This window comes from Gossypium hirsutum, chromosome D05 (assembly GCF_007990345.1).
Source record: "Gossypium hirsutum isolate 1008001.06 chromosome D05, Gossypium_hirsutum_v2.1, whole genome shotgun sequence".
Taxonomy (NCBI): Eukaryota; Viridiplantae; Streptophyta; class Magnoliopsida; order Malvales; family Malvaceae; genus Gossypium; species Gossypium hirsutum.
The window spans coordinates 61031655-61048324 of NC_053441.1; the positions used below are offsets into that span (position 1 = coordinate 61031655).

At 34.4% G+C, this 16670-nt stretch overlaps 1 protein-coding gene across 1 annotated transcript; it reads right to left on the minus strand.

The window, feature by feature from the left end:
* Positions 1-10897: 10897 nt before the first annotated feature.
* Positions 10898-12407, minus strand: LOC121217279 (uncharacterized). The gene is made up of 3 exons (XM_041092803.1): positions 12025-12407; positions 11713-11906; positions 10898-11562 (listed from the first exon to the last, which is right to left on the minus strand). The coding sequence occupies exons 1-3, from the start codon at positions 12405-12407 to the stop codon at positions 10898-10900; spliced, it is 1242 nt and encodes a 413-aa protein (XP_040948737.1).
* Positions 12408-16670: the final 4263 nt, after the last annotated feature.

Below are 16670 nucleotides of genomic sequence, written 5' to 3' on the forward strand. Positions count from 1 at the left end.
ATTTCTTGCGTATACTTCTTAAAGTTCTATTTCTTCATACTTGTCCAGCACATTAACTCATTCTAAAATTATTTCCTTTTCTTAACAAGTATCTTTGATGCATCACTTGCATCCCTCAATCTCTGAGTCAACACCTCATCATGATTCTAGAAAAAACACATATGCAAATCACATATACTTTTTTTGTACAGATTCATGCCCTTAACCAGAGTAAATTTTCACTGCTAACACATTACATCCATGTATTTCTTCAATTAATTATTTCTAACCAAGTTTTAGTCCTATATAATACCTTATCATGTAGTCCATAGATACACTTTGTTATTATCAACTCCACCGATTGCGTTTAAGAGCCGTACAGAACGCACTTCTAGGGAAATTTATTAGAATACACCATAAAGGCCTTACCAAAACATGCAACAAGGTAGTCCATCCGAAGTACGCCACAAAGGCTTTCCTTTTTGTATTTGGTGACAAACATTACTCTTACATATTTCGCCACAATGGCTACTATTACATATTTTGCCACAAAAACAACTCTTTCATATTTTACGGCAATGGCTATTCTTTCATATTTCACCACAAAAACTAATCTTTCATATTTTGCCACAAATACTAGCCTTTCCTGACATGTTTACGATATGGATTCGCCTAAAGTCACGTTCTGTGAGTTTTTCCCATCATTGTCCTAGGACATGCAAAAAACCACATTCAATAATCACCGTCACTTAATTTCTTTCGGAAGATCCCATGGCCATGGACTTTTCCTTTTAGAATTTTGTGTTTAAAGTCCCAATGGACCCCTTTAAACTACACCGCAGAGACAGACGTAAACTCTTATTAGAACATACCACATAGCATACATCTAAGACACATATTTACAATTATACTTTCCATCACATTATTTGTATTCGTCAAATCTATACCAGGTGTACATACAATTTGTCACAAACTTACATTCATACATACCCTTAAATAGTCTTTTTTATAGTCACAACCATATCATGCTTTAACTTACACTATCTCAATATCACATTTAACTAGTTTTTTTTTTTTTGCAGATCTGCTGGTATGAAAAGTACACATACAAGAGTCAATATAAAGCGACTCACCTAACACTCACAAATAGCATCTTAAACTCCAGATCCAATAACAAACTACAACAACCATTGCTTAAGAAATGATAGAACACCATCAAAACTCATTCTTTACCTTTTTCCACCATCACAAACCTAGACAACACTCATATAAATCCTTACTTCTTCATCTTATTGTTCATGTACTCTTACAAACCTAATCCTCCATAACATAACATGTAAAGCCATAAAACTTACCTTAACATGCCGTAACCACTGGTAGAGATCAAGATATACAACTTTAGCTTAAGGGACAAGGAAATACTTTAGGTTCCTTAATATTAAGATAGGAGTACTTCTTGAAGAAGGAAGAAGAAAAACTCTACCTTTTCTAACCTAAACATCTAAATATATACATAGCCTAAGTCCCTATTGGAGCTTAACACATGTCACAATCTCAAAACCACTTTTACAAGTGGTTTACAAATATGAAAATCCAATATTTATATATATATCTAGTGTATCTATTCTATTAGTCTCTAACTAAATCATATTTAACGTAACTAACACAGTAACTCAATGAACTAGGCATACAATACCTTTGATGTAACGTTTACTTATAAGGTTCTCGACACTCTTACCAATCTCTTTCTCTTTACAACTTAATGTATTCTTAGAACAATCCTTGCTTAATATCCCAATACTTGTTATGCGCTCGATCTATATGCCAAAGAAATAATTGGGTGGATAGGAAGCGTGTCACAAATTACTACCATTGTACTTGCCAAAACTTAGAACACGCCAAAATTGGGTGTTACAACTCTCCTCCCCTTAACAAAATTTTGTCCTTGAATTTTCTAATTTGAAAAATTACAATGTATCCATGATTTATCTCGGTCAAGAAAGTGAGGTTGAGAGACAAGTGAGTATTGGTCGATTAACTAATTACTATAGGCTGAGAGGCAATATTGGTTAATTAATAATTAATTCTCTAATAAAACTCAAATTCTGAAGTTAATTACAACCACTAAAGCGAGTTAATCTTCTACATGTTAACTGATTTTTTCGTCGTTAATTTATTTTCTTCTAGTTATTTTATTTTATTTCGTAATATGATTTTTGGTGATTATAGTTTAGACCAATTATTGTAGAGTAATTTTAGATTTAATCTATCCCCCCTTGGGTACGATCCTCAAAGTACTTCCAGTACCCTATTATACATTTACTATATTACAATTTGACTCATATACTTGCGGGCACTGATGATATATTGATATATCCTTTTTGTTAAACGTTCGCACGTTTGACAACAATCAATACTCAAAGCCTTAAACCCTAATTCTAAGCAGAGGTTTTAATATTAGTCAATTCTTTTGCTAATAACCAGATGACCTTATCAATCATCTATTCCTCTTTTATGTTTTGTATATAATTTTTTTACAATTTGAATTTCAAAATAAATACGAGACTCATTCATGTATTCCAAACTTTTGGTAATCAGTGATTGCACCTCACTCTTTCATTTACTCTTTTCTTTCTTTTTCTCAAGTTTGTAATAGTCACTTTAACCAAAGTGCATCCTTGATCTCTTCAAGAGTCTTAACTTTCCTTTTTTTTTATAAATCTTTATCCTTTATTAATTCTTCTTTAAGTCATCCCATAACTATTTTCTCCATCAATTCTAGGGTTATTATATTTATTTTCATTTTTCAAGGGTTCATCCAAGACATCATTGGTTGCATTGGCTCTTAAAGAATTTGGGTCGTTGTTAATTAAAGAAGCTCATGAATTGTGAAGGTTGAATACCAGTGTACGAAGCTCTCACTTATCTCTATTGATCATTTCACTTATAATTATTTCTTGACAACTATCTTCATGTAGATCCTTAACATTTGCTCCTTTATCTATGCATATATGATTGCAATCAATTCTATACTTCATTGATCCATTGTTCTATTCAACATTTAAATCCCCCAAAGCTAGTTCATTAAATGCATTCCATCTTTTCTTTTGTTGTCTTCTCCACTAACATGAAAACATTCTTTTGCCTTTCCCAAGTTTTTTCTCAAATAAATAGAATCACTTGATTTAGTGTTTGATGACATTAAAGATATATATTGTGTAACACTCAGGTTTCTGGGGTTAGAGATTTTGGGATTTGTAGGTAGGGCCAGTGGCTTGATAGGACATTTGTGTTTGCTTCTGCGTTTTGATGTCATAATGGGCCTATTGGTCTGGTGGTTGGTTGTGTGTTAGTGTACGTTAAGGTTCTAGGTTCAAGTCCTTGTGTGTGCTTTGAGGGAGTAGTTTATTTTTGATTTATTTTAGATTTATTTTTTTAAGTGTTTAGATATTTATTTATTTATTATTTCATCTTTTTGGAAAAGAAGTCAAAGTTTGTTTCACGTTCTCTTGCTCCTTTTTTCCACACATTCTTCAAGTTTTTTTCTTTCTTACTTTTCTTTTAGTTTCTCTTTGCGTCCCTAAATTTCGGTTTGGTTCTTTTAATTTGGGGGATAATTGTCATTTTTTATTTTCAATTTCTTTTCGTTGGTTCTTTTATTTTCTTTGTTTGCTCCATTTTTAAGGTTTAATTTTCCTTTTAATTCGGGTTTGGCGTGATTTTTTAACCTCATTACAAATTGGGATCAAATAGAAGTTTTCTGAATTTGGGGTTTGGAGTATTTTGACTTTCGTTGGTGCTTGGAATCAAAGTTGTTAGGTGTGTTTTGAACCCGTAACAATTAGGGAATTTTTTGTGGCTGCAAATTCACGATTTTTGTCGTTTTGATATGGTTTTGAGACCACACGGGCGTGTACCTCCACATGGGCAGTTCACACAATCGTGTACAATTAGGAACTAAAGTTTTCAGGTAATTTTGGTGCCACATAGCCTAGCCACACGGCCGTGTAGCTGATTTGGCGATTTTAGTCGATTTCTACACAGTCGTGTTCCTTGCGCACACGGGCATTTGCTATTGGGAATTAGGGTTTGGGTGATTTGGTACCACACGACCTAGCCACATGGGATTTAGGGACCTAACATAGGCATGTTTTTTGGACGCACGACCGTGTCTTGTGGGGAAACGGCCTTGTGAGACCCTCACACGGTCGTGTTAGCCCTGTACCCTAATTTAGCACAAATAAACAAAAAGTTACACGGCCGTGTGCCCCCTTTCACACGATTCTATGCCTTTCCACACTAGCATATGTCTCCTTCACACGGGCGTGTTAACCCCCACACGGCCTAGGCACTTCTACACAATCAAACATACGACTGTGTGGCCCTATTTTGCAAATTTGTTCCTTTGAGCTGTAAACTGACTTGTTTTAAAAATTAGAGCATCTCACTCTCGGTTAGGACTCTATATTCAGTTTAGATTCGTGTGTGTATTTGCAATTACTGGGAATATGACTAGTACTATTATGGTTGATAAATGCATGAGAGACGTTTACTCGTTAATGTATTTTGCGGGAAGTGTACAAACATTAACGATTCTGAATCTGGTTGAATGATTACGTGCACTTTTGATTCCGTCTATCTGATGAATAACTATTTGTATGTTGTTTCTGTGAGATTGTTGGAAATACATGTGTTTGCATAAACTAATTTTTAGGGTTGGTTGTGAAGAGAAGGGAGTATGTATTCTATTCTGATCTGGCAGTTTCAACTGCATTACATCAGTACGGCAGTTTATCGCACAGTACTGCACATATGTTAGCTTTGCTACATATTAATATTTGAATGGCCTAGTCCGCATACCAGGTGTGTAGTGTTGGATGGGTCTTTCAAGGTCCTATGGGATGTGCATGGTTGGTTAAGCTTCATATAGCTCTTATGGGGTGTGAACAGGGGACGGAAAGGTGTTTGGCTAGATGGGTGGGATTGTTTTCTAACATGTGACATATCATCTGAATCAATTTACATATTGTTTGTATAATTGTTGGGGTTCTAGTATTGTTTGGTGTTAGCAGTATTACTCTGCTTCTATGGAATAAGTATTATATGTGCTTGAAATTCTATAAGTGTGGTCTATATGAATCATAAATATATATTATCGTGTTTGGATTGGATCTTTAGTTCCTTATTTTTACTTCAGTTTAGACTCACGCTAAGCTTGTTTAGCTCACCCCTTAATGTTTTCCCTTATAGGTACATACTCGCACTTTCTGAAGTTTGGACCCAGTACGCGGAGGTCTCGAAAGCGTCGCGATTTCAAAATAGGTTATTACAGTGTTTTCTGTAAATATGAGTTTTTAATAAATGGTTTCAAACTGTTAGTTCGATTTTAAATACTGTGGTGTGAATTTTGTGTTATATGCACGTAATCGTTAATTGGACTGAAATTTTTGTAATACTGAGGATTTTATATTTGAGAGTTTTTACGGAACTTAAATACTAAAATATTTTTCGGTTTGTTAAACTAAAATTTCCCACGATCACTTCAGTGATCAATGTGACCTTCGAAATTCAGCCAAAACTTCTGGGTCGGGTTCTGGGGGGTTTTTAAAGAGTTACATTTAGTGGTATCAGAGCCAAGTTTGTAAAAACTCAATCTGTGTTTTTACATAACCGTGTACGTGTGTTCGTTCTAAAAAAATTTTGAAAAGCTATACCACAATGTTTTGAAATAACTTATACTTGGAAAAAGATTTTGCGAAAATAAGATGTCCGAGACTCTAATGTCAGTCTGTACGAAACTTAAGAAATTGTAATATTAGTTCGGTAAGCTTAAAACTATGATATTTAGACATTTATACTTATGTTCGATTTTGGAAATTGTAGATTCTTTAAGCTTAGATACAAGATCGATATGGATTCTAAAGGTAAGCGAGATCGCGAGGATCGATCTGGCGAGACTCTCGAGGAGTTGTTAACTTCTGCAGGACATGTAACTATTCAAAAATCAGAAGTTAATACGATTTCATCAACTTTAGGTAGTAATAATCTGAGCTTGGTACTGAGGCATTAACTCGAGTAGTGAGGTAAGTGTTAGAGAAAGTGTTTGAGGCTAGGTTAGAGAAAACTAGAGAAATGCTTCAAGGTAGGTGTGTAGATTTTGGAAAACAATGAGCTCGCCGTTCTTCGAGGTTGGAGCCTTAGTCTGCAAAGCATGTAAGGTAGCAATTGAGAGACAGTAGTGGTAGTACGGAAGGAGTTGGTAGTTGTGCGAGCATTTTGTTTAGTGGGCACTGTAAGAAGCGTCATCCGGGTGATTGATGGAAAAAGGCAGGAATGTGTCTTCGTATGGGTTCATAGAACATCGAATCCGGGAGTACCCTCATTGGCGTTAAGATAGGTATGGTTATGTGAGGTGTTGGAAAAAATCATGTATCGATTTCAGTGGTTAAGTGTTTTGGATGTGTGTTTGAGGTCTTAGGTTTAAGTCCCACTTTTAGGAAAAATTGGTGTGTGAGATTCTTAAGTCTAGTATGGTAGTGCTTCAGGATTAGAGTGCGTAGCGAGAGCGTAGTAGTGGGATTAGCCTAAGAATACTGTGTTGTTAGAGGCAAATTTTGAGGATGAAATTTCTTTAAGGAGGGGTGAATTGTAACACCTGAATTTCTGGGGCTAAAGGTTTTGAGATTTATAGGTAGGGCTAGTGGCTTGATCAGGCATTTGAGTTTGCTTCCGCGTCTTGATGTCAGAATGGGCCTGCTGGTCTGGTGGTTGGTTGTGTGTTAGTGTACCTTAAGGTTTTAAGTTCGAGTCCTTGTGTGTGTTTTGAGGGGGTAGTTTTATTTTAGATTTTTTTTATTTAAGTGTTTAGATATTTATTTATTTTTATTATTTTCTTTGGAAAAGAAGTCAAAGTTTGTTTGACGTTCTCTTGCTCCTTTTTCTCCACACATTCTTTTAGTTTTTTTTTCTTGCTTTTCTTTTGGTTTCTCTTTGCTTATCCCAATTCTGGTTTGGTTATTTTGATTTAGGGGGGCTAATTTTAGTTTTTGATTTTCAATTTATTTTCATTGGTTCTCTGATTTTCTTCTTTTGCTCTGTTCCTGAGGTTTATTTTTCCTTTTAACTTGGGATAAACGTAATTTTTCATCCTCATTCCAAATCGGGATAAAATAAAAGTTTTTTGGATATAGGGTTTGGAACGTTTCGACCTTCGTTGGTGCTTGGAGTCGCAATTGTCAAGTGTGTTTCTGAACCTGTAATAATTAGGTACTTCTTTATGGTTGCAAATTCATAATTTCTTGGTCATTTCGATGTGGTTTTGTGACCACAAGGGTGGCCACACGGGCGTGTGCCCCCACATGGGCGGTTCACATAGCCCTGTACAATTAGAAACTAGGGTTTCTGAGCATTTTTGGTGCCGCACAGTCGTGTGGCCGATTTGGGGATTTTAGACGATTTCCACACGGCCGTGTCCCTTGGGCACATGGGCGTGTGCGACTGGGAATTAGGGTTTGAGTGATTTGATGCCACACGGTCATATGGATAACTTGAGGATTTAGGGATCCCACACGGGCATGTGACTTCGACACACGGCCATGTCTGGTGAGCACACAAGCGTGTGAGACCCTTACATGGCCGTGTTAACCCTATACACTAATTTAGCACAAATGGATAGAGAGTTACACGGTCGTGTGCCTTTCCACACGGGCGTGTGTCTCTTCCAATAGGCGTGTTGACCCCCACACGGTTTAGGCACTTCCACACGGTCAGAGCATATAGTCGTGTGGTCATGTTTCGCAAATTTGTTGCTCTGAGTTGTAAACTGACTTGTTTTAAAAATCAATGCATCCCACTCTCGGTTAGGACTCTGTACTCAGTTTAGATTTGTGTGTGTATTTGCAATTACCGAGAATACGACTAGTATTACTATGATTGATAAATGCGTGAGAGACGTTTACTCGTTAACGTATTTTGCGAAAAGTGTACAAACACTAACGATTCTGAATCTGGTTGAATGATTACGTGCACTTTTTATTCCATCTATCCGATGAATAACTATTTGTATGTTGTTTCTGTGAGGTTGTTTGCATACATGCATTTACATAAACTAATTTTTGGGTTGGTTGTAAAGAGAAGAGAGTTTGTATTATGTTCTAATCTGGCAATTTCAACTGCATTGCATCAATACGGCAGTTTACTACACATATTGCACATATGTCAGCTTTGCTGCATATTAATATCTGAGTGGCCTAGTCCACATACCAGGTATGTAGGGTTGGATGGGCTTTCGAGGTCCTATGAGTTGTGTATTGTTGGTTGAGCTTCATATAGCTCTTATGAGGTGTGAACGGGGAACAGTGAGGTGTTTGGCTAGATGGGTGGGATTGTTTTCTGACATGTGACAAATCATCTGAATCGGTGTACATATTGTTTGTCTGATTCTTGGGTGTTCTAGTACTATTTGGTGTTAGCAATATAACTCTGCTTCTATGGAATAAGTATTGTATGTGCTTGAAATTCTATAAGCACGGTCTATATGAATCATAAATATATATATCTATCCATTTTTGGATTGGATCTTTAGTTCCTTATTTTTATTTCGGTTTAGACTCACACTGAGGTCGTGTAGCTCACCCCCTTAGTGTTTTCCCTTTCAGGTACATACTCGCACTTTCTGAAGCTTGGACCCAGTACACAGAGGTCTCGGAAGCGTCACGATTTCAAAACAGGCTAGTAAAGTGTTTTCTATAAATCTAAGTTTTTAATAAACGTTTTGAACTGTTAGTTCTGTTTTAAATACTGTGGTGTGAATTTTTGTTATATGCACGTAATCGTTAATTGGATTGAAATTTTTGTAATACTGAGGATTTTATATTTGAGAGTTTTTGCGGAACTTAAATACTGAAATGCTTTTTGGTTTGTTGAATTCAAATTTCCTACAATCACTTCGATGATCAATGTGACCTCCGGGATTCGACCAAAACTTCTAGGGGCGTTATAGATTGGTAAGCATACTTTTTGTTACAAAACAATCAAATGATGTCATACATCTTCGTATTTTAAAATTGCAATTATGAACTTAACACCATTGCAATTGAGGATGAAACCTCCTCAATACAATTTAATTTATTAGTTAAAATATTTATAGTCATTTTAATATAATTTTAAATTTTCATTAGTGATTGTTTCCCTTATGCTACCTTTCAAGATGAATTGACAACATTATGAAAAGTTGTCATGTCCAAGTTGAAGGAGTCTTTTCAGCATTACCTTAATAGACCTAAATTTCATATGGTCCAAATATGTCTTTGGCCCCACCTATTTAAAATAGCTCAATATCCACTCTCATATTTATTTAAGTAACTTTTCTTTCATTCCATTCACTTGAAACTTAAAAAGAAATTACTTTCCTGAGACTCTCCTTATAATGATGCTTTCTAATTCCTCCTCCTTAAAATTATCTCTCAAATTACTAACTTTAAAAAAATTTCTTGTAATGGAAATCAATCATTTTCTTTTCCAGATTATGCACAATTTTACAATTTAAAAAAAACAACAATAAATTGCATTGATTCTAACACTAAATTATCTTCAATACACCTAATACATTCCATGATTGTAGATTTGTGTGTCATGTTTTCTCTATCATATAAAAATAGGAGTCTAGTGTCTTTTGGATTTTGGAATCACCATGTTCATGTTGTCTTGTTTGAACTTGTTTTGAACATATCTTATCTGTTTAATGTTAGAGAATTTAACAAAGTCAAATTTGCATCCTTTAGCTACCAACTTATTTTGTATGAAAATATGTAACTTTTTTATCATATCTTTGGGCAACATCTATGAGTCATTTTTGATGGATCTTTAGTGGCAAATTATTTATAAAGGACAATATAGTAGGACTTGTTAGTTGTCTTTCAAATCACCATTCTAAAATATATCATCTTTTTATTATAGTTGAATTAGATCATATCAAATGTTTTCAATTTATTTTGCTACTCTTTGAATATTATATAATAAGTAAACTTCTTGTGTTATGATTATAAGTTTAGGGTTAGTATATTCATATAAATTTATTAATTTTGTATGTAATTCTCAAATAATTTTTCTTTTTGGCTATTATTAGTGATTTTTTATGGTGTTTGGGTGGAACTTTAGTTTTCAGTTCCACAAAGACAAAGTAAATCCCATCTATTGACTTCTTATTAGTAGATTTCTTGACATTATTGTTGGCATTACTGTTCTCTGCTATCATTATAAAATATAATATTTATAATCATACCTATCAGAATTAGAGGTAGAGAAATGGATAAAAAATAATTGTAGCATGAATGATTAAAGCAAATAGCAGTCTTATGATTTACATTAATGGAACATTTCATGTTGCCTCCGATTTGAGTGCATGAATGATTAAAGCAAATAGCATGAATGATTAAAACAAATTTGATTTATAAAATGAGGAGCAACCAATTTGAGTGCAGAAGAGAAATTAACTCTTGAAACAGCGACGTTAGTTAATTAATTGATTGATTTTAAGCATAAATTGTTGAAGGTGCCTTATGATACCCTCTAGCTTTGGCTCTCAATTCCTCAATGCTCTTAACCTCATCCATCACTGTGTCTTATGACTTTGGAAATATCTTTGCTGCTTTCCAAGCTCCATCATTGGTTTTATTGACATTATTCCCACCTTTTTTATCCTTTCTTTTGCAATTTCCTCCACCTTGATAATGTATTCAACTTCTTTGGCAGCAATGAAGGGGGCAACACTTTAATATAATCTTAAACAAAAAAAATACATCAAATTGCATTAAAATGGAGAAATTGGATTTATAAAATAAAACAAATAAACAAAACGATAAATGGTTGATACCTTTCATGCTTCCAAAGGGGTTGAACATTTTTAACGTTTGGATGGTCATCCCACTCCAACGATTCCCACCATTCTGTGTTTGAGAAGGTGGAGCATATGTATATTGTTGCCCATTGTCAACATGGGGAACAAATGGAGGATATCACAGTTTTTAACATAGATAAGCTGGGGAGAATCACAAACCATCACTCCACTTCTGCTGTAATTGCTCTTCAATTCTAACAAACGGTATAGTCTCAATTCTCTTAATTTGGGAAGATGGAATTTGATTAATGCATCACTGCCTTTTTCTTCAACTTCTGATGTTGCTGCTCCCACTATTTCTACTAGCTCATCACAATATAACACTGATATTTCTTCTAGGTTTTGGAGGTACGGAAGCAACCAATGTGGAAGCAACGTCTTCATACTTGAGCATCTCCGTATAGAAATTTTCTTAAAATGGGAAAAGGTGGCAGATGGAGCCAATGTTGATGTTGTTGCTAAACAAATTCCTTCATATTTGATAATAAGGACACTCAGCTTTGGCAGAAATTGAAGATCCAACACCTCCAGGCTCTGAAATGGATGAGAGGAAGGAGAGGCAAAAGAGGACAAGGAAACAACAAACTCTATCCCTTCACAAAACCGAATCCTACAAATCCTCAAGTCAATCGCATTTTTGAAGGAAGAATTATCATCATCGACAAAGCTTCTCAAATAGTGGCACTCTACAATATGCAACTCTTGAATATCAATTGGGAGCATAATTAACTCACCTCCACAAATGTCGACTTCTCCAATTGATACTCTTCTATCTCCTCTAGAATGCAAATTATATGAGCCCACCTATAAATGGCACTTGATGAGATCTTTCTTACTTTGCTGCATTGAGGAGATGAACTTATTGAATTCATTAATGTCTTCGAAATGTCCTTTAAAGCATTCCAACTTCTTCAATGGTTCCATCTCCTCTGCTTTTAGACTTACTATTTTATTCTTCACATCAAAACTCAAGTGCTGAAGGTGAACGAGTTTTGGTAAAAGTCTACAGGTATCTCCTTCAGAGCGGACACTTTAGGATCAAGATATCTTAGATTTATCATCATATCCATGCCTTCGGGGACTTCCTCAATTTCAGTCCGAAAAAGATCCAACTTCTTCAATTCTTGAAGCATTGAAAGACATGGCACTCGATTAGTAAAGCCTTATCAATTTCAAAATCTTCAGGATATAATGCACAATACAAGAAGCAATCTCTTACTTTCCCATCTTTCAAGTGATCGAAACTAAATTTCAAGCGCTCGATTACCTCAGCTTCCACTCCTTCCACTTTCCGTATTCTCTCTTTCAATTCCTTGAGTGCATTTTTCCAAATATGAGGGTTATCTTCTCCTTTAATGGTACCAGCTACCACAACAATTGTAAGAGGTAGACTCGCACATTCCTTGACAACAAGCTTCAAAGTTGGCATTATAGTTGGACTTTGAACTATGTTAGGTCTAACTTTATTCAAGAACAGTATCAATGCCTCTTCTTCTGAAAGAGTCTTCACTTTTATCACCTTACATCCCATATACTTACAGATATGCTCGGAACGGGTTGTCAACACCAACTTGCAGCCATTGCCGCCACTCGGATTAGAACATGCTTTCCTGCTTTCTTCAGTATTTCTGACAAGATTGCTGCTCGTCTGAGCTCTTCTTCTTTGTCTAAACATTCCTTTGACTCCAACGCACTTGCAATATTATCTTGTATCTTCATTACATTGAACTCCTTTGATATGGTAACCCAGATTACCCTTTCAAATCTTTGTTGTTTCAAAAGATCATTGTGGATGCGCTTCATTATAATGGTTTTACCTACACCGCCCATTCCCCAAACCTCAATCTTGCTTACCTCCTCCTGCATCAAACATTCCCAAATCTCTTTTCTGACAGCTTCCTCTCCAACTAGTTCTGATGTTGGCAGTGGCAACTCACCACTTGGACCATCCATGGCAAGAGCTTCAGAGGCATTAGGAGCTTTATCAAGAAATTCCTTCATTTCTCAATAGCCTTTTCATCAACCAGCTTCCCGTTGCAAGCACGACAGTGATATCTCCCATTACTAACTTTGTTTTCAACAACTTGTGCTTCCCTAATCATCTCTTTCACATCTTTCAACCAATTTTCAATTGCAGCTTTCAATTGCAGCTCTATATCTTCCATTTTGCAATTCAATTCATCTCCGGCCCTCTTGAAGTTTCTCACATAATCATTCAGCTTTCTGTGATATTTCAAGTATTTACAAACAGGAGTTTCGAGACAATTTGCAATGCAAAACAACAGGCTCTACGTACTCCATTGCTATGTCCCTGCAACGCAATCATATATAACAGTAGCAGATAATGAAAATCTATGAATGTATTGGATTTTTTATGAACTATTGATATGTCAGTGTAAGCATGAATGCACGTTTCAAGCCATGGCGTTTATTAGATGGAGCTATGGATGGGTGGCAGACAGAAACATGATGAAATTCTGGTCACCATTGTATATCCAGAATTAACCTCTCAAACTATATAACATGCTAGATTCAAGTGTGCAAGAGTTCATTACAGAATATTAAGAGCTAAAATGTTCAACAGTTTGAGATTTCAACTTTATATTGCTTCTGGGTATTAATTTCTATCTATAGTAGATTATGTCTGCTGATCATCCTACCTTAAAATCTAAAACTGTTGATAATCACTAGAGGAAATCATTGCCTTATTACCTGACTATCTTGAGGTCTTGAGGTTAGAACTGAAAACGAAGCAGTGAAGTTCACTTCCTTGACTATCTTACAAAGCTAGCTGCTATAACAGTAACAGAATCAAAAACAATCATTGCATAGTCATGAAATAAGCAAAGAAAAGGATGTCATGAACTAAGCAAATCAAAGAAAATTATCTTGACTGGATGCTTGAAATTTTGTGATAGACCTTGGAGATCAAGAGAAGATAAAAACAATGAAGAAGAAAATTATGAGGCACTAACTTCTGTTTTGGGTTCCACAAAGGCAGCATTATTAGTAAGGAATCCCATCTTTTTTCTACTTTCCCTTTTCTGTCTGCCACTATAGTTGGCATTTTCGGTACAGTCTAATAACAAAACCTTTGATATAATAATAATTTTATTTGGTATAATAACAATTTTAGTCCTCAATTTTTATATTTTCAGTTAATTTGATCTTGATAATATACAAAATGGTAAAAAATTGAAATTATTTTAAAATTTTAGAACATTATAAATTTAAAATTAAATAAAAGTAGATAAAAATTTCAAAATTAAATAAAGTGAGAGAAAATGAAGGATAATTGTTTTTAAACCCTCCATATTTCTATTATATTTATCGAAATATCCAATACCTATTCTTTAAAAATATAGAAAAAAAAACATTAAGTAAAATTATTTGTTCTTTATTTTTTACCTCTTCTGATGCTTGACATAGCTTTTACCTTATAAGAAAAGATAAAATTTTGAGTATAATTTAGTTTTACAATTTGGGTTTTGAAAGAAAAAAGTGTAATTAAATTTTGAATTGAATTTGAAAAATAAAAATTATGGTATATTTTGTATTCTTTTGACTAAAAAAATGGCATCAAGGTCAATTTTATAAACTTCTATAATATCAGTTCAAGATGTTCTTCAAGGGCATAAAAGTCAACTTGATAATACTATTACTTTAGTTTTGAGAAACATCCAAGAAATATATAATAATCTTACTTAATCACTATTAATTATTATTAGCTAAAATGCATGATTTAAGTTTGTTTAAAGATTTATTTGGTAAATATGTCATTTTTATTAAGGTGGGACGGTGGTGGATATGTTTAATGTAATTTTTTATGTTAAGTTAAAGGTTATAATAATTAAAACAATAGAAAAACAAAAAGAAAACTTAGTCATCATCTTCCCCATTTTTATCCTTCAACCAAAACCACCATAGCCAACCATGGAGATTTCTGCCAAGTGAAACATCTCTTGCATGTAAGTATATTTCAACCCATTTTTTCATTATTTTTATGTTTTTAATATTGTTATTGCTTAATCTAGCTAACCTGAGAACTATTTTGCAAAATTGTTAAAGGTTTTGAAAGTTACCATTTATGATTTTTGATAATTCTTGAAGTTAAATGATAGATTAATAAGTTTGGTTGTTAAATAGGACTATTTTGTAAAATGAAATTGGTTAGTTTTAAGTTTAGGGACTAAAATAATAAAATAACAAATTTAACATGAGATTCTTGTGAAATTTCAATAATTATAGGCTATAAATATATAGGAGAGAATTTGACTAGCTTGATTTTGGTTTAATTGTGACAACTGTGTAACTTTCGATTTTAAGGACTAAATTAAATAAGAGGTAAAAGATTAGGGTAAAAATGTAAAATATCATTAAAGGGTCAAATATATGAATTTAAATATTTTAAGGTATTGAACTGGTTAATTGAGCCAAATTATTATATATAGATCAAGAAACGGATCAACTGGTCGATAACCGCGGGAAAGGAAAAGTTATCGAGTAGTCCTCATTGTGGTGTTGGTAGCTACTTTATTTAGGTAAGTTCGTATTAGATTTTTTAAGCTTATTTATGGCTTGAATTCTAATCATATATGTGTATATGTATGTGTGTATTGTAACACCCCAAACCCGTATCTGTCGCCGGAACAAGATTTAGGAGCATTACCAGAATTTACAGATCATATTCAGATATTTCGTATTATTTAACAATCGTATCGAAAATTTATTATTATTTAACCATATCGTCCCTTCTATGGGCCCTCGAGGCCCAAATCATATATTAGAAATGAGTCGAGATTGAATATGGAACTCAGAGAATTTTTCAAAAAATTTCAAAATTTTTCTTAGGTTCAAGGCCCACACGCCTGTGTGGTCAGGCCGTGTGAAGTGACATGCCCATGTCTCAGATCGTGTGGCATATGAGGTAGGGCACACGCCCGTGTCCCTAACCCGTGTAACTCTCTGACTTGTAACTTAATTATGTGCAGGGGTCACACGTCCAAGTTACACGCCCGTGTGCCAGGCCGTGTGATCAATTTCAAGTACTCTGTTTTAAAATTTTAAGATGCAAGGGACACACAGCTAGAACACATGCCCATGTGCTAGCCGTGTGTCACACACGGCTGAGATACACGCCCGTGTCTCTATCCGTGTGGACAAAATAAGGCCATTTCTAAGCCTTATTTCTCACTTATTTGATCATTCACCTACACAAACATTTTAACACGTCCAAAGGTCAATCCAAAAAATTTAAAAACATGCAAAACTCAAGTATCATACTTACCATATCACTTCATAATCCATGTTTGTGAATTTATCTATTTGACCACATTTACTTAATATCATACTAATATTCATAAACCAAATTAAGCATTTATCCCAAACATGAAATTAACTAAACCTATACATTCTAATGGCTATTTACAACCAAAATATTTGTATGCCAACTTTGGCTAACTAAACCTATACATGCCATTATATCCAAAAATAATGTCATAAATATATTGAAGTGAGCCGATGGATAGTGTGAGTGATCTCCGCCAAGCTTCCAACCCAACAAGCTTTCGAGTACTATAAAAAAAGAAAATGAAACAAAGTAAGCACTTAGTGCTTAGTAAGTTTGTATAACGGGAAGTAAACTTACCATTCATTTTTACACTAAGTAAACATACTCATGCATTCCAAACAACTTGGCCATAGCTTAAGCACATAATCTCATCAAATATGTTAGTTAACCATTTCATGTAAATATCAATACTAAAGATGAGTTCATCAAGTACCAAAATCCATG

Excerpts from the sequence above, each read along its gene's own strand:
- LOC121217279 (XM_041092803.1), bottom strand. The coding sequence starts at position 12,407 with ATGGGATGTAAGGTGATAAAAGTGAAGACTCTTTCAGAAGAAGAGGCA. Across the intron at positions 11,907-12,024 it reads GATAAGGCTTTACTAATCGA|TGTCCGCTCTGAAGGAGATA; the intron begins GTGCCATGTCTT and ends TTGATCCTAAAG. Across the intron at positions 11,563-11,712 it reads CATCTCCTCAATGCAGCAAA|AGTGCCACTATTTGAGAAGC; the intron begins GTAAGAAAGATC and ends TGCATATTGTAG.